This window comes from Sciurus vulgaris, assembly GCF_902686455.1.
Source record: "Sciurus vulgaris genome assembly, chromosome: 5".
Classification (NCBI taxonomy): Eukaryota; Metazoa; Chordata; class Mammalia; order Rodentia; family Sciuridae; genus Sciurus; species Sciurus vulgaris.
The window spans coordinates 133,996,242-134,015,621 of record NC_136465.1 but is presented as its reverse complement, the minus strand read 5'-3'; the positions used below and the strand labels follow the sequence as shown (position 1 = coordinate 134,015,621).

At 36.8% G+C, this 19,380-nt stretch overlaps 1 protein-coding gene across 1 annotated transcript in view; it reads right to left on the bottom strand.

Annotated features, from left to right (window-relative positions):
- The window catches only part of TRHDE (thyrotropin releasing hormone degrading enzyme), a 361,209-nt gene that overhangs the window by 330,071 nt on the left and 11,758 nt on the right, over window positions 1-19,380 (bottom strand). The window contains exon 2 of the mRNA XM_079142404.1: window positions 17,936-18,209. Coding sequence (XP_078998530.1) covers window positions 17,936-18,209 — 274 coding nt within the window. The remainder of the gene's footprint in view (window positions 1-17,935; window positions 18,210-19,380) is intronic.

Genomic DNA, 19,380 nt, shown 5'->3' with positions numbered 1-19,380 from the left:
AGTTATACATGATATTAGAATGTATTTTGACATATTATACACATACAGATGTGAAAATTTAAGCAAGCATATGTTGAGTGAACATTACTGTATGACTGAGTGAATAAAATCATGATATCAATGCAGAGAAGCATGTATATCTTCTTTTTAGCTCTCGTTGAAATATCTAATCTATTTTCTCTAATGCTGTTGCTAACTTGTTTAATGTAAATTTAAAATGAATGAGAAATTAGGGCAAAAAGTCTGCTTTACATGGTTGAGTAGTGAAATTTTCTGTATCATAAAAGGATTCCTGCCCTCCCTGATTTAACAATGTTAGTATTATGCAGATTTTCAAAAAGCATTTACTAGCCTATGATTTACATAGATATGCTTAGTACATAATTACTTTCTGACATGGAATTAAAACCTGATGGGAGAATTGATGGAAATTATCCTTTAGTTTGTTTTCAGTGAAAACTACAGTTATGGAAAACATCCATAAGAAATGGATAGAAATGGATAGGTCTAGCCGGGTACCGCGGCACACACCTGTAATCCCAGCAATTCAGGAGGCTGAGACAGGAGGATCTCCAGCTCAAAGCCAATCTCGGCATAAGTGATGCACTAAGCAACTTAGTGAGACCCTACCTCTAAATAAAATACAAAATAGGGCTGGGGATGTGGTTCAGTGGTCAAGTACCCCTGAGTTCAATCCGTATTACTCCATCCCCAAAAAAGAAAAGAAATAAATGGGTCTAAAGCCTACTTATGCTCCTGCAAAATATCAGATTAAGTTATCTAATCTCAATATTTCAAAAGAAAAACTGAGAGTTTCCATGGGATAGCCACTACAACTTCTCAGCAGTGAGGCAGATAGAGGGGGAATAGGATTGACAGAACAATTCCAACTACCTGGGACCTGTCTTTGGACTAGTGTATCTCACTGGTAATAAATCTGGCAACATGGAGTTGTCTATACAATTGAGAAGTCCACATCAAGTTCAAATGGACAAAAAGTAGTAATACCTAAGACAGAGAGAGAGGTATGCCACTGGAATGTCTTCTAAGATTTGAAGTGTGAGGAGGTATGATATAGCCATGACTGAGGAGAAAAAAGGAGATTTAGCCACAGAGCCAGTGGATCCAGTAAAATTACTAGAAAAAATGATCTACACTTCTGTGATTGTACCTATTCATTTAGACAGACCTTGCATCTTCAACAATAAAATCTCATGACTGTGGGAGGTTTTTTGTTTTTTGTTTTTTGTTTTTTCCTGGCTTGGGAATGCCCTATTCTTTCACACTACATCAAAAAAAGAAATGCCCTTTTTCTACTTGCTGACACACACACTAACACAACTGATCCCATACTGTTAGGGGGAACCGTATTGAATCTGATGGGAACTATTACTGAGGAGGTACATGATTCTTATAGCTAACATCCTCCAGGATTCATAGTGGTTATTTGATTTGTCATCAAAAGCAAATTATTAACATGGGATTCCATTGGTAGAAGTCGTATCTGAGCAACAATGTTCCACCATCATCCTCTGTCATTGTCCATCATGACTCGGCCTGGGTACTGTAGTGGAATTAAACAGTCCATTTTTCAGGAAGGATAAAGTATTGAAACAATTTAAGCTAACTTGCAAATTTAAAAAGAGCATTGAATGATATAACATTCATGTAACTATCTCCCAGAATTAAGGACTTCTGTAGCTGATGAAACTTTGCTGGGGGAGGGGGTCTTTTTCTTTTTCCTTTTCTTTTTATTTTGGTGGAGTATTCTAATTAAAAATCAATCTCAATTTCTCTCTGTCCTTCTATCTTCCCTTTCTTTTACTCTCTCTCAAATCTTTATCTAAACCACAAGATAAGGTGACAGACACATGGGACAATAAGACTGATTTCTGCTCAATTATGACCCTATAAACCTGGCTTATGGACAAAACATCTCCCAGAAAATACCAGCATGCTATGAATTACCATTTAAAAGATCAGTCACGGACTTGAAAAAATATATTACCTCTATATTACCTCTATTAACAATTTCCTAAGATACCCAGGTACATTTATTCATATAATCTGTCTCAGTGATACTGCTGATTAAAAGAAATCTACAGAAATACTACAGATGGAAACAATCACATTTTGGGTAGACCTAGATCTAGAAGCTCATCATTAACTAATCTCTTGATTAGACACTCATTGTTCTAAGACTTTTGAGAGGCTGCTGTCTATTTCATCTCCAGATGATAAATAAGCTTAACCAGGCATTTTTATGCTTGATTTATAAACTAGCTCTCATGGAGAGAGACCAATATATTTATAAAAAGCCAAACCATATTTTCTATGAATCATGCTGTGGTAGGGTCACTGTAAATCCAAAATTTCCATTTATTTATGTACGATCCTCTGAATTACCGAGCATTATAAACTAAAAATGTTATTAAGTTTACTTTCTGCGGCTGCCCCCACCTTATGGTGGTCTTTTCTTTCCGCACTTAGAAGAAAACAAAAATATATTTTAAATTAAGTGTATAGAGTAGAAAAATTCTACTAAAAATTCTATAAGATCTGAAAAACAAAGGATGATCAATATTGCTATTACCAATAAGAGCCCAAGACATTTTCTATCTAAACCTAAGAAATCTAAAAACTAGTACATTAGTTGGGGAAATTGAGGTAGTATAAATAAATTATCTCATGGAAAATGCTTGTGGTACCAGATAGAACATGTTTAATATTTTAGTTCTAATAGCTACCAACTACATGACACTAAGTGTTAAGCCCTTCCATATTCCATTTTCTTACCTATAAAACAGGGATACTGAGAACAATAACATCACATTGGTTTCTTTTCCTTGCCCCTGGAACACCTTTACTGTTCAATATATATCTGATGCTATTACTATGTTTCAATGACCATTCCTGGTGATGAAGAATGCTAATTATCTACCAATGTCCATTCCCATGATCCTCAGTTTTAGAACCTTTCATTTTTAAGCTTCACCATACAGCCTTATGGATAGTCACCAACATCCCTTGCAGCTATGAGAAAGTTATGGCAAATAGGAATTAAAAAGAAATGCTCTGTATATGACTTCCAGAACATGGCTTTCAAAGGAAGAAGCCAGGTTACTAAAGACCATTACAGACAGGGATCATGGGAAGACCAGCTTCTTCCCAGGCTTTACATTCAAGAGTGTGTATTAACTTTCAACATACTCTTAAAGCTGAGGCCCCAGATTCAAAGGTTCAGTTTCACTAAGTCTAGAGTAGGATCCATAAACGTGAATTTTAGAAAACAGTGCCCAGGTAATTCTAATTTGCACACATAATTTAAAAACCACTGCTGTAAGGCTTCATCAAGTCTCATACACCAAGAACATGAAGAGTAGGAGAAACACTGATCAAAGAGTATGTTGGAAACATTGTAAATGGTACAGCACTCAGATTATCCCTAAAATAGCCAAATAACCCCTGAACATAGCATGTGGTATAAAAACTTATTCATTCTTTCTACACATGGAGCTATTTCCTTTGATTGTCTTCATTTTCAATAACTATCACAAAAAGATATGAACAACCTTGTCTCTTATTTCTACTATTTTTCATTCCTAAAGTCAATAGTGATATATTCTATATGTTAGTCAGCTTTCTGTCACTGTGACAAATACCTGAGAAAAACAACTTGGAAAACGAAAGGTTTATTTTGTCTAATGGTTTGAGAGGATTCAGCCCATGGTCAGCTGGCTCCACTGCTTTGGACCTGAGGCAAGGCAGAACATCATAGCAGAAGGGCATGGTAGAAGAAAGCTATTCAGTTCATGGCAACTGGGGAGCAGAAAGAGAGGAGAAGGGTCTGGAGAGAATACAAACCCTTATAGGGCATGTTCTCAGTGACCTACTTTCTTCAACTAGGTCCCACCCTCTAGTCCATTCAGGCTTCAATGGATTAATCCACTGATAGGGTTGGAGCCCTCATTATCCAATCACTTCCCAAAAGTCTCATTCTATACTCATGAGATTTGGGGGAACATTTCAGACCCAACCATAGCATTTTAGATTTCTCATAATAGCATTTGTGTCCATGTTTATCTGCCTAAGTAAGATAAAGTAGACATCAGTGAGTGAAATAAGTCCTGATAAGCCCTCTGCCACCTCTTGAATACATGCTCCAGATTGGAAGCACATCTCCAAATACAGCTACCTCCTTTTAATGTAAAGTCATCTGTCATCGATATCATTTGTCTAGAGCAGAAGTCCTCAACCAAGTGTGGTTTTGCCAGAGATCATTTGGCAATGTCTGGATAATATTTTCCAGTGTCAGTGCTGAGTGCGCCATTGGCACCCAGTGAGCAGAGGCCAGGGTTGCTGCTGAACATCCTGCAATGCACAGGAGAGGCCCACACAACAAAGATTTAACTGGTCCATGGTGTCACCAGTGTAGAGATGGAGACACCCAGTTCCAAACAGTGTTGAAGGAATCTGTTTCCCTAGAGATCTGTGGTTAGAATGCCCAAAATACACTGTCTCTGAGAAGCATCTCACATCTAGCTAAAAATAATCTCCCTGAAGACAGATACCATGCTTGGCATGTTCACCCCTATGTCTGCCCTTAGGGACTCAATTTTAACTTTTGTGAGGCAGTACAGTGAAGAAGCAAGGAACCAGAGTTGAACCTCAGCTCCAGGCTTTACTATGGGTACAATATGCTATCTCTGAGCCTGTCATCCTTATCTGTAGAATACAAGAAATATTAAAGAAGATTCTTCATGTAGTTATGAAGATTAAATGGATAATATGTATAAAGTTCTTAAAACAGAATGTGATACAGAAGTGATCAATGAGATAATGGTAATTTAAAATAAAATAATTGGATGAATGATTGATTTTGGTGAAGTTTCATTAAGGTAGAAAGTTTTTTCTTTCCCATCTTTTAATGTATACATTATTTTCCTCCATCCCGTCTTTAACCATAGCCCAATAACTAGCAGGCTATAACTTTATTTCTTTATATATGCACATGGATGACAGATATATAGACATCTTTGTGTAACTGGTTTAATCTCTATCTCTCCAAACACCTTTTTCTCCCTGGTTTCTTCCAGGAAGCAATTTTTCCATAAACCTAAAAATATTCCATCTTCCCACATATGACAGAACCATAGAGAAATTTATCTCACATACATCTCACTTCCTCTAATAATTAGGTTATAATTCATTTGTGAAATGTTGGTAATCACAAGGAAAAATGAATGCCACAAATTTTTGTAACATTTTTCACAGTGACATTACACTAGGAGGTCTAGATAAAATGGCAATATTTCCTGTCTTTACCTCCTAAACAATGCCTCTTTGCCCTCTGAAAACTACCTTTTTTACTTTGTTCCCACAAAGGCTCCCATTTTAACCATCTACGCTCATTCTCCCTCAACCCCTCCTACATCCTAGCCTGCCCATTAGAAGGACATAAACTTACTAGTGTGGCCTCTATAGCTGCCAAGTACTAAGTGTCCTCATATCAGGCACTTGGGTAAGCATTTCATTCCCACTTCTCTTTTCAGTTTCTCAAGAGAGTTACAAGGTATACAGTGTTAGCCCATTTTATATAAGAGACTACGACTCCAATTAAGAAACTTACCTGTAGTTACTGGGAGAATCCAAACTCCAACCTCAATCTACTAAATCTCAATGCTATTTCCACTAACTTTCTCTGCCCAACCTGTGCTTACTCCTCCACAGCCTCCTGGAGAACACATCACTTAACGGAATCTTTACACTGTCAGTTGACTATTTTACTCTCTCATTGTTCATATTGCCTCTCCCTAGGAGAAGGTAAGGTAAAAGGATTGCCTGCACCATTAGCACCTCTTACATTCCCACAGAGGCCCTTCTGAAGGAATTGCTCATTGTCTAATGAAGTACTGAAAAGGAAAAACACTGAGACCACTCTAGCATTCAGACAATGAGATCCTGTTTCAGATGATTATTTTTTCCCTCTCTGAAATGCTGAGACACTGCTGCATTAATTCTAAGCATGTGTGGAGATAACCTAACTTTCAGCCTGACTTGCCATTTAAAAGATTTACATTTCATCAGAGAGGCACATATAATAAATTTGCAATATTTAAAAAAAAGAACTCCATATTTCTTCATTTTCTCTCACTGGTATGACAGGATTGTGTAGTGTGAACTTTCAGATAAAGAGAAGAAGTAAAAAGCTTCAGTCTGGCCAGTCCTCCTCCTGCACCTGGAATTCTGAAGAGAATAGAAAAAAGTAAGAGAGGAAGATAGAGAAAGCAAACAAAGAAACTTCCAAAAGTAAGAGCACGGTCCTACCACAAGATTCTTTCTGTCAAACAAACTGAAACTTTGAGGTTTTCTTTGATCCACTGTTATTCCTTTATCACTCACATCAAGGCACTCTTCAAAATCTATTGATTTTCCTTCAAAATGCATCTTACATCACCCATGCTTTGTATGTTTACTGAATACTATGGGCAAGGAACTTGCTGTGTACCATGGGGAGTATGTATGTGTTTGTGTTTGTGTGTGTGTGTGTGTGTGTGTGTGTGTGTGTGTGTGTGTGGTATGTATTATACATTATTTTTGTGAGTTTCCCAGGATACACAGATATGGATTAGATAGATAGATAGATAGATAGATAGATAGATAGATAGATAGATAGATAGATAGGAGATAGAGATAGACAAGATAAATTTCTAGTGTAGGTATCAGAGAGCTAAGTAAGGTTAATCAGAAAAATTAGGAATTTTCTCTTTCCCTATCACTCAAAATTCTATATCTAAATGAACTTATTTATTCTGCCTAGTCTATTCTCTTTGATCTTCTTAATTTTGTCATTTTTTTCAGATTTATGAGTTCATTATTAAACATAGTTGCACAATCTATACTTGTGAATGAATGCAGGAATAGTTTTCTATGGTGCTCAGAAATATGGCAAGAAATATTTTTCAATTTCAAGTGAACAATACATATGGATAGTGATTGGTTCCAAGCATCTACCAGTTCCTCCCCAAATTAAACCTAATCAGAAAATAGTAGCAGCTCACAGACCCAGTGAGTTTTCATCCTGCCATCTGGTCTGATAAGGAAGTCAAGAAACATTAGTAGGTGGCAGTGGCTGAGGACAGGCAGTACTATTAGTACTTTTGATATCTTCTCCTAATCTGTATGTTCAACTTTATTTATCCACTGAACACAGAGGCCTTCCAGGAATATTTGATTCTTCAGAAAATAATTTTTGTTTCCTACAAATTCTATTCCCAGAAATATTAACATATCTCAACCAAATATTGTGGTTACTCTTCATGACATTCAACATCAAAACCAATAAGAATCATTTTGACCCAAATAATAGCAATCTTTATGGTATGATCTTATTTGTTATGTATCATGGTTACCCAGAAATTTTTTTTTCCTCTGGACTGCAACACATTTTGTGTCCAAAACCAGGTGCAAAAGTTTAGCTATATTTTCATTCCAACTGCCATCTAAGCAATTCATTCACACATACATACATTTAAGACCTATTCCCTAATTCCCAGGAAAGTTGAGCTAGACAGTCTTGGCAGTCTTCATTGAACAGGAAAACAGATCCTGATCAAGTAAATTATGAAGAAAAGGAACTGAGAGTCTTTTAACAAAAATGATAAAATATCTGGTATCATTATCATGCTTCTAGAAAAAGTTTCCAATGGGATCTGAAGGCCTTTCAAGCTCAAATCCTTTAAGGTTCCCTCTGCCTAAAGGATAAAGTCAAAACTCCATAACATGATGTACAAACACTTGATGATCTGGCTCCTCCATATAACTCCCCCCTCACTTCCCACCCCTGCCCTCCTCAATACTGTGCAAAACCTCTACCTCTGTTAGGTTACAAATACGTGGATAAAACAGTATTCTATAAAGTCCTAAAGAAGGAAAAGGAAAAATAATCAAAAAAGAAAAAAATAATAATTAATCCTAAATCAGAAGGAAAGTAAGCAGCACAAAAAAGAAAAAGCAAGCCTTTTCTCTATTATCAGATGACATGCCACACTGCTTTAGATATGCCACGACCACAGCTAAAAGGCAGCTGGACTGGTAGCCTCCTCTGCAGTCACCCAAAATCCTTCCAGGAAGACGAAGGGAAAAAGGATCACAGCCAGAATCATCTTCCTCTCTCTACCACAGAAGTACACCGAGCTGCCCGCCAGGCAATCTATCACACACATTATCCCGAACAAACATACCACAACCATGAACACTCTGCACTGGTCAAACTGCTCTGCTCTGTAAGCTCATTTGCTTTTCACTTAAGCTTTTCCCTGAGCTTCTATTAGCCTCTTTAATATATAGATTCTTAAACCTCAGGGCATTTGATAAACTGTGGATTATATAACAAAACCCATTATCATTCATCACTAAATCCACCATCAGCCCAGGCCAGTCACCAGGGGATGGAGATATGCTGAAGCACACTCCATTACGCCAATGTCCCAGTGGAAACCTTGAAGCTGGATACTTCTATAAGCTCCTCCATTAACTAAATTTGGACTGCTCAGTCCTCCTCCTCTTCTGTTGTTAACATATCCCTCCAGTCTACCATTCCACCTGCTATGTAAATAATCCTTATTTTCAACAGCTCTTATCCTTTAAACAAACCCTTGACTCCCACCCGGTACTTCTACCCACATCCTCATCCTTCTGTAGATCTGCTGTCACACACCCTCAGAGCCAGAGAGAGGGATGAGCATTTCCCAGTTCCCATCATTGCTGCTTTTACAACACTGTTCCTCCACTTCTATGAAAAAAAAAAAAACTTCATCTTTTGTAATTCATATCTTTTACTAATCTGCTTTCCCATCTGGGCCAACAAATGATTCCCTCACACTTCTTGAATGAATCTGAAGTCAGGCTTACAGCTCCCCTGTCAACATTCTCAAGGATTTTCCCTCCAAATTATAGATTTGTTCCAATCTGACCTCACAATTACTTTATTTCTGTTCATTCCATTATTCTATCTTCAGACCCTTCATCCAACCCACTTTGAAATCACAGACTTACAACTCCTCCAGATCACCCTGAAATCCAAAACCCTCCTCTTTACTGTTGATAGACCATCTTTCCACCTTATCCACTTCATTTGTCCACCTCTACCTTTTATTCTCATGGTGCTATTTTCCAACTGGCCCTATCCATTTATAAATATCACTCCCATTATGGGTTCACTTGCCTCGCTGCTTCTGTGGATACTATGGTTAATGATTCCAACAATGTTGTCATTGAAGCTCTAGATGTTTTACCCTCCTGACTCCTGGCTGTGTATGTTTCTCAATCTCCCAGGTTTAATCTCCCATATCTGTTTTCTCTATTCCTATCCCTTTGTTTTTAAAACTTGCAGGGAGGCACAAAAGAGTATTGCTATTTTCTGAGACACAAGCTACAAAACATCATATAGTCCTTGGCTATTGTCTGGAAATAGTTGTTCTCTTCTCATAGATTCAACTCTCCCATAATCTAAAAATTACTTGAAATGGTTCTGCATGAATATATTCCTAACCCTTCCCTTACCTATTCTACCAAAGAACTTGGTCTATAATCACTACATCCATTTGTTCACTCTGTACTCATTCCTTAACAGAACCTATGAGCTCTTTTCATACCATACTAATAATATTTCTGGTGGTTCGACTTTATTCTCCTTAAGTCAAATTCCTTGACTTTAATGAATTCCTGACCTGCCCATGTCACCTTCTCCCAACACTGCAGACCCACTGGGATGACCCAAGTCTGGCTCAAGCATTTTTCTGATGCAGCAAAGGTGAGCTTGATATCATACCCTTAAGACAAGCACCCACATGTCTTCAGACCACCCACTTACTCCCAGCTATTGCCAGTCAATTAAAAATATCCATAAGACTTCCCTTTCCTAATGAGAACAAAGACAATTGTTGGCCTTTCGTTTAGTGAGAACAACCTCATTTCTTCTCCCAGGTGCTATAACTCTGTACTAGATTCAGTTCCCCATTTGGCAGTAAAAGTTTGCACTCCAATTCTCTTTAGCAACTTTTTCACCTACATCTTCCTGCAGAGTTCCCCAAAAGTAATGATATCGGGGTTACAATATTTGCTCTTTATTTCAATATTGGTCAAAATTATTGCTCATGAATTTTCATATCCCACATATTAAACCTCATCAAAAGGTTTTGGAAAACGATGAAAATGTGATGACCTAAGCAGAATTCATCATTTAGATCTCCAGTGGAATTTCACCAAGTCCCTACTATGTTCTTCATACAATGTAAATTAGTGATCTAACAAAAATGAGTAATAAATGCTGCCTTTCTGCAAAGCAGCCAGTCTAGAGGAGCAAAGCATCCAGCAAGAAAAAAGATGAACAGCAGAATAATGGCCACAAGGGACGAGAGTACAAAGTATTCCAAGAACACAGAGGAAGAGGATGACTAACACTCCTGGAGTAGGCAGGAAGTCTCTACTTAGATTCCTAAATAGATTATAATCTGACTCTTATGTTACTATTTCTTACTAAGTGGGCCATTATTACATTTGTAATGCAATCTAACCAGAGCATCTAATGACAACAGAACTCCTATTATTAACATATTTTTAAAAGCTAAAATATATGCTTAGTGTAAAATAATCTACACTGGTTTTTATTCTCATAATAAAGTGAGACCTAATTTTGTTTTCAGCAAGAAACCACACAGAATAATGGTTCCATGATTTGAGTGTATATACAGAATCTCATCACTAGAACAATGAGCTTCAGAAACCTGCATTATATGTGTGCATGTTATACTTTTCCAGGATGTAGGTACACATACATGTATACCACCACTGTGAATTTTGTGTATCCTTCTTATCATAGTCAGTCTAAACAATAAAACTAAAAAAATATATTTGGAGCATTTATAGTAGTTCTTGTGCACAGCATCTCTTCTCTAGAAACTCCCTCTTTTGTGCAGCACGTACTCCTATCCACTAGGTTGAAGCAGAAGATGTCATGTTCCTATCATATGATGCCACGGGGGCACTCTACACGCAGAGACTAGAGATAATCACCTGACTCAAGCCACGGCAATCAATATACACTCTCTAGAGTTGGGGAATTGATAAAGGTCACTTTCTCTCTTGGGGTCTGCACAGCAATTGGCCAAACATGGGAATTTTTGGCAGCAATATTTCACCACAAGACTCAAAGATGAGAGGCATCCTGTCCAATAAAAGAGAGTAAAGTAAAGCAAATGAAACACTGACCAGGACATGAAATGGGATTCCCAAGTTATTCTGTGTTCCAAGCCCCCGGTTTCTTTAATTTACCCAATCTCTTCCTAGTGAATTTCTCATTTTGCTTGATCTTAAAGTGAGTTTTTATTACTTACTAATTTAAAAATGCTAACAAAATTCTGTATAACCATTTATAATAGAACAAAGGGGTTGTTTGGGCAGTCTAGACATGCCTCCAAGAGACTAACTGAAGAAAATGAAACCCTCCCAGATGCCACAACCAATCAAAAATACACAGTGAATTTGGAGCAGAGGAATCCACAGAGCTGTTCTACCTTGAACTTTAAAGTCATTCTTGACTCTTTGATACATGCTTCCCTGATGTTTCTTTTTCCTGTTTCTTGTCCCTCACCAAGTCCTACCAATTCTTCCTTTAAAATGCCTTTCATGACTACACTATCCTTCCCATTTCAATTTTAATTACTCTTGTCCAAGTTTCTTACTTAAATGGAACCCTACTTCCCGTCTCCTCCTGTTTGCATATGTTGTATGTCTTTCCTAGGTAGATGATCAAAATTATCCCTAACATGTACCAAGCTTTTAAATTCCCGATGGCTCTTACTGTTACCTGAGTAAAATGTTAAAATCTAACCAGTATCTATTTATTCTACCACCTAGTTTTCATCTACCTCTGAAACTACTCCCTTTGTGATCTCTGAATATATCATCAATTTAATTGTCATCATCAGAATAAGTACTATGTCAGGCACTGTGACTATAATCTTATATGTATAATCTCCTAAAATATTCATTACAACTATGATAATTATAAAAGGGGCTACAAATTCTTTACACTCCCTTTGAAAGGTTGGGTTCTATGTCCCCCTCCTCTAGAATCTGGGCCAACTAGCTTGTAATTAATAGAATGTACCAAAAGCTATGCTGTTTAAATTCTAATGTGGGGTCAGAAAAGAATACAGCTTCTATCTTGCTAGAAAGAAGAATAAAGAAAAGATGGTGATGAATAAAATTTCTATAATCATTTATAATGGAATGAACAGACAGTATAATGAGTCCACCAACATCTGACCACCATGCTACAAAAAACACAGGCCCCATGGAGATACCACACACATATGTCCCAGATGAGATCCCCAAATGAGATCCCATATCCCAAATGAGATACATCAGATCACTGTGGCTCCCAGCTACCCAGTCGCCCCTAGTCAATGAGCCTCCCCAGGTGACAACCCAGACATGTGAAGCAGTCAATCATTCCCTGTTGTGTATTGCTCAAACTCAACCCATAGAATCCATGAGCAAAAACAATGTTTTTTATTTCTATTTTAGAATGGTTTCTTATTCACAATATTGACTGGAACCAGTTTGGAAAGGAAGTTAGATGACAAAAGCCTAGAAACTTGTGGTACTAGCTTTGGGACTAGATAGAGTCAAAAAACCAGAAAAGTCTTGAGGGGATTTTAGCATAGCCTATGGACCTAGGAGAGGCTTTCAGTGAGACTTGAAGGGATAGTAAGGTAAATGTTATTGAAAGGTGAAGAAAGGATGATCCTTGTTATGCAGTGGGAGAAGTTTGGCAACCTTATTACCGATAATATCAAGAAAAATAAATACAACTACTGAACTGTGTTTTTTAGCTAAAGAGATTTCCAGACAGAACACTAAACATGCCCCCTACTTCTTCTTCTGAACCATGAACTTTATAAAAGAGAATAGATAAAAGAATGAATTGTCCAGTTTTTGAGCAGAATTTAGAGGAAATATGAGTCAGAATTCACTGGATTAGAAATTAAAACCCTTGTCCTTCCTAGCTTTACCAGATTGCCAGAGATGATCAACATGAGGGACTGTTTCAGGAAAGAAAAAACATATATAGGTCACTACCTGGAAAACATGGTCTGAAGATGAAGCCAAAAGCATTATTAAGACCTCAGAAACTTAATGTGGTACCCTATAACCTTTTCAAAATGATAAAAAGCTTTATAAAAATCATAATGGCATGCCTCATAAAGTCTCTCTGTTAAATAATAACCATCTAAGAATCTTTATTCCACAAAGCCTCAAAATAGACAGAGGTTCATCTTAAAATGATCTGTGGGTATAATTTTGTCTAATGGAGTTGATCTAACTTGAGAGATAAAAAACCAATCATTTTACATACGTACACTTGCTTAAAGTAAAGGAATCAATACAAAACAAGCAATGGACTTTGGAACCCCAGGTTTTTACTAGTAGGAAGCAAGGTATTCAATTGCAACACAAATTCCTTTTATTTAATAATTATTATTTTTAAAAATTGCAAATACAAACTACTTTTCACTTGGAAAGAAAGAATGCCTTCCAAGACATTCTTTGAAATGGGAGGAAATGCCAAGAAAACAACTCCCAGGGAGCAGCACTGAGTCATTTTAAGGAATTGGCAACATGTGGCTAGTTGGATTTCAGAATTGCTATGGACCAGTAACTACTTTATCTCCCCATTTTCTCAATTCATAAATGGATATAGCTATTGCAATAATCACATTCCAATCTCACTATTGTGGGGTGATGTGGTGGAGAGAAACATAAGGGAAAATAATTTGTTGATTTAGGTAATGCGTCACCAAAGTGAGAAAAAACATATCCCAAAACCAAACCCAAGTCATCTCATCTACACCTGGACCTAAATTGGTGGGAAAGATCACAGATTTAAAATCTCAACCTGATATTATTAATGGGATAAGATCCACTGACAAGTATAAATTTTATATGGGATAAATGTAAGTGACTGTGAGCTGAGAATAGGCTGTTAATTTTACAACAGGTCCACAAATTCTTTGACACTTCTCCCATCAAGAGCTGGGGTCTGTGTCCTCTTCTGATTAGTCAATACAATCTGCAGTGACAGGAATCTAATCAACAGAATATAGTAGAAACAATGCTGTGTGACTTCTGAAACTAAGTCAAGACAGGCCCCATCGCTTTCACCTAGTTCTTCTTAGATGCTTCCTTTTAGTAATCTGAACAAGCATGAGAAATCCAACCCTCCTGAGGCTAACATGCTTTGAGCAGGCCAGGTCACATAGAGAGGCCACATGTAGATGCTAGAGCCAGCATCCCCAGTTAACATCCCAAGGGACTAACAGCACAATCATCAGACAAAGGGGGTTTCAACTGTTTTTGGCCACAGATGTCAGGTCACTGTCAACCATCATGTCTCCCAAACTGAGACCCAGAAATCACTAAGCAGAGACAAGTTGCTCCCACTTCAAATTCCTGACCCACAGAAAATTTTGAGCATAACAAAATATATGCCTCAAACATTTTGGAGCAGTTTGTAGTATTGTGGTAAACAGAACAATATTGCAAAAGAAGAACTCATACTTCCAATTTTCAGACAAGAAAACCAGGACAAAGAGAAGGTGTTAAATAATTAACCAAGGTCATAGAGAAGCAAAACAAACTCTGAAACAGACATGTGTGACTCCAAAATTCAGGTTTATAACCATAATGCTGCACTATTTTCCAGGGATATCCCTTCCTCTGTATCTTTTATTAACATTCACTCTACCAAGGATTATACGTATGCGTTATCTACTTCTCTAAGACCAAATCACCATTTTGGACCTAATTAACTCCTTTCTCCTCCATGAAGCTCATCCTTAGACTCTTAACTCTTAGCAATTTCTCCCTCTAGTTTTAGTCATTTTCTATAATTTCCAATTGACAATTAATGAATACTAATGACACTAATTCACAATTGGTGAATCACTGCTTTTCCTATGTACATTTCCTGTCTGCCCCCCTGAATTATGCTCCTAGACTAGACTTGAAAATTCAAACGTCTACAGAATAAGTAATATATAACAGCAAAGTGGAAACTAGACACAAAAGAACAAAAGTGGTCTGGATTAAGTTACACTAGGATGCAAATGCCCTGTGTAAATGATACTGATCTTCTTCATAGCATATATCACCACTTGACATTTATACATTTATTTGTTTATTGTCTTTCTCTTCTCAGTAGAACATAAGCTTCTGAGAACAGGAACTTCTGCCTCATTTGCTGCTGTTATCACTAAAGTCTAGAACAAAATTTGATAGTCAGTCAATAAATTCCTGTTGAAAGAACAAGTGAATGTAAAAACATTGCCAAATGGAAATGTGAGCCCATTGTTGTAAAAACTTGATTTTTTTAAAAAAGCCATAAATAAATAATTTTATGTGCAATCTCTCAATTTCTAAATGTTGACAACTAATTAGGAACATTATAAGTCATTTTAGGGATGTGCAAACAAAATAGGGCTGCAGATGTGAATTCAACACAAAGGTTGCATTTGCAATCTCAGTACTAGAGGGACCTTAGACTTTTATCTTTATAAATAGCACTTAAAATGGTGCTTTGCAAAGCTTAGGTAACTTAATAAATAATAACGGTGATGACACCTCAAATATTCATACTTAGGGCACTGCCGCAATTCTGCTCTGAATTAATACGCGACCAATGTTCCTTTCTCAGGACTCAAAGAAAATTGTTTCAGCTTCTGATCTGAAATGAACACCTGGACTTCACATGACCATCTCATATACAAGATTTTAAAGCTCAACTTCCTCTCCTTTGCTGTTAAGGGTTGAAAAATGTCATTCCCGTGTGCCCCCAGTAATGAAGGGGAAAGGCGGTGAAAAGAAAATAGATTGAATTTCAAAGGGGTGACAGAAAAAGAGAGTCCAAGTTTCAAACTGTATTTTCACAGTTGATAAACAAGAGCTCCCAATGGCAATTCTGTTTTCTTCTTTGCTGATTTTAGTATTTGTAGACTATACAATCTAAAATCTTATTTCAGTTGACCTTTTGATGTTTTCTGATAGTATGTTTTATCTTTTCTACATACAAATTATTAAGCAGAAAATTTTAAATGTTTACTAATTGCTTAGAGATTCTTAACTCCAAAGAGAAGTCACATCTAAATAATTAGAGTGTGTCTGGCTTTAAAAATGGGTCACTTAGCAACAAGCATAACCGTGTAAGGCTGAGGGCACTTTTAAGATACTTTAAAGAAAATATACTAGCAAAAGCATTTCTAGTGTACCTCATGCTAGCTGACCCACAGCAAGTCAATCATCAACTTTTGAACATGCAAAAGGAAATAGGATGTCTTCATGTTCCTTTTCTGTTTATGGTCCAATGAGTACATCCTTGAAATGTCCATAGATGACATCAACAAACATCAGAAGAATACAACATTTCAAATGATTATCTGCCCAAAAGAGTAAAATGCCTCCCAGCTGCCCTCTATAGTCTGTATTGAGGATATTATTTTAATGATTATACAGATGAATTCACTCTATGTAGTTCTTCAATAATGGCATTAATTTTTTATGAAGCAGATTTTATTTTTTTAAACAGGTTCCACTGTGATTTAAATTAAACGTAACAGTGAGAAAAATTTCTTTATCCAAAACTATTTTTCAAAATTGAGGTTACTGTAGAGCTATGAACTTTCTACAGATCAAAAATATAGATTTCTATTCTCCTATTCTGTTATGTTCAAGCAACATTGAACATGATGGCCCTGGGATGGGAGAATCACAAGCTGAGCTCTCTCACAGACACACAGGCGAAATGGTGAAACAGAGTTCCTAGGGCACAGGAGGACGGTCCAAAATTAGAGATCAAACCAATAGATTTGGCTTGTGACTCCACCACTTTCTAATTTTTTGACCCTGGGCAAGTTACTTAATCTCTTTAAACTTTAATTTACTCATTTGGAAAAAGGAGAATTGTAATAGCTTGCTTTACGGTTCATAAGAAAATAAAACACATGCATATTTATTGTGTAAACCACTGAAATGAGAAAGCAATTGTTCATCTGGCACGGCCTGGCCTAGCATAACGCATAGTATGTGAAAAGTGCCTGGAACACCATGGTGTCACAACCCATAATGATCAAGGAGAATCCAATCGAACCTTATCATAAATTTAAAGCACATAATTCTCCCTGTATCTCATCCTTCCTAAGAAAATAAAATGAAAGTAAGCCATAGAATGACATCTATAATATAACATTACTTATATCAAAATGTAAAGCAGGATATGTATTATAAATGGATATATACATACTTAGTAACTGTATGATTCCATGCATGGAAAAAACAAACAGCACATTCAGGGCAACACATCTCTAAAGGGGGCAAGGAAGTGAGATCAGGGAGGGCTATTCAGAGGGCTTCAACTTTATTCAATTACATAAGCTGAAACAAAGTTAGCAGAATATTCTGATTCTATAGATCTGGCTAGTAGGTATACGGAGCTTATTATGTTATTTGCTGCACTTTCAGTACATTTGAAATATTTCACCATAGAAAAAAAAACAGTTTTCCCAGCCCACATAAGCAGAAACAGGCAATTTTCCAGAAAAGACAACAGCTGTTTTAAAAATATTCAGGAATGGAGGTGGAGATGAGGAGGGATGATGAGGAAGGTAAGAGGAGGTGGTTAAAGGAATAAGAGGGCTGGGTAGAAAAGAAGTTTCTCTGACTCTGAAACCAAGAAGACACTGTGCCCCCCAAAATTAAAGAATTCAACTACATAAGATGTGAAAAGATTATAAAATGATCCATTGTTAATCCAGAAACCAGGTTAATTTACTGAGCGTCCATCATCCCAAAACATCATTAGGTTGAAAATACTTACTACAACCCCACTCTTGGTGGTGGTTTCTCTGAATGTGAAGTTGCAAATCGCCCATGCTAAATAATATGTGGACATGAGAGGTGTCTGTGAAAAGTGATCCGTTACCCATCCATCTTCCTCAAACACAGAAGTTTCCACTGGCATATTGGATAGAGATAAATAGGTTGCTTGATGCTTAATGCTGATTTTGAAAGTGGCCTTGTAGATTGGTTCATCAAAACATGGAAATGCCTTTCTGGCATGTGTAGGTGAAAACTGAGTAACACCTAGGAACCTGGAAAAAAGAAAATGACATTCTAATTACATTTGTGGCTTAAGTTATGTCTACATTACATTCTTTTGCTGATAATATAGTTTGCCAAATTGGAAAATACTTTTTTTCTAATTCAAGAAATAGCATAAAAGCAAAATTCACATATAATATACTTCCCCAACAATGTTGCAATGTTGCAATGTTCTTCAGGGAAGTTTTTGTCTCAATTAAAGTAAATTCTCTAAATCCAGAGCAGTACATGTTAGATGAAATGTGTACATTCTATAAAAAAACAATTCGCTGGCATCGTATTGGCAAACACTGGGAAATAATGACTCTCCCTTATGGTGGGTTTCACTTTACCCCCTGAAGCCTGGGACATAAAATGTATAAGGAAACTCAAATCCAAAAGTTGTCCTCCAATATGTGTAGAACATAGACCTTCACCTGGAAATATCAATACTCTCAGATTTCAACAAGACATAGCCTGGTTTTGTTAAGAAAAAGAACTTTGAAATGTGTTCAATCTTGATTTGAATTCTGGCTCCACAACTTCCTTAGCTGTATCAACTTATGCAATTTCTTTTTTTTTTTTTTTTTATTTAAACAAATGGGATACATGTTGTTTCTCTATTTGTACATGGAGTCAAGGCATACCATTTGTGTAATCATAAATTTACATAGGGCAATGTTGTTTGATTCATTCTGTTATTTTTTTCCCTCCCCCCCACCCCAACTTATGCAATTTCTAAACTCTCCCAGGGAACAGTTGTTCATTACTTAAAAAGAAAATAATCAAGTCTAACTGAAAAAGTATTATAAAGCTTAGGGGGGAGAAAAAGGGGGTAAAGCACCTATCATTGTGGATAGCAGGCAACAGGCAGGCAGTAACCCTAAGTCACTGATGCACAGTATTCAACCTTTCTTGGAGCAAAGTAACAGATGCTGATACTGAATAATCCAGAGATCACTACTTTTCACTACAGCAGTCCCCCTTATCTGTGGCCTCACTTTCTGCAGTTTCAGCTATACATGGCCAACTGCAGTCAAAAAAATATTGCCAAAGTGCAGTGAGAAATTAATTTCTTTTGAGAAAGCAAGAGAGACCACATTTATATCACCTTATTAAAATATACTATTTTAATCATTCATTTTATTACTAGTTGTTGTTAATCTCTTATTGTGCCTAATT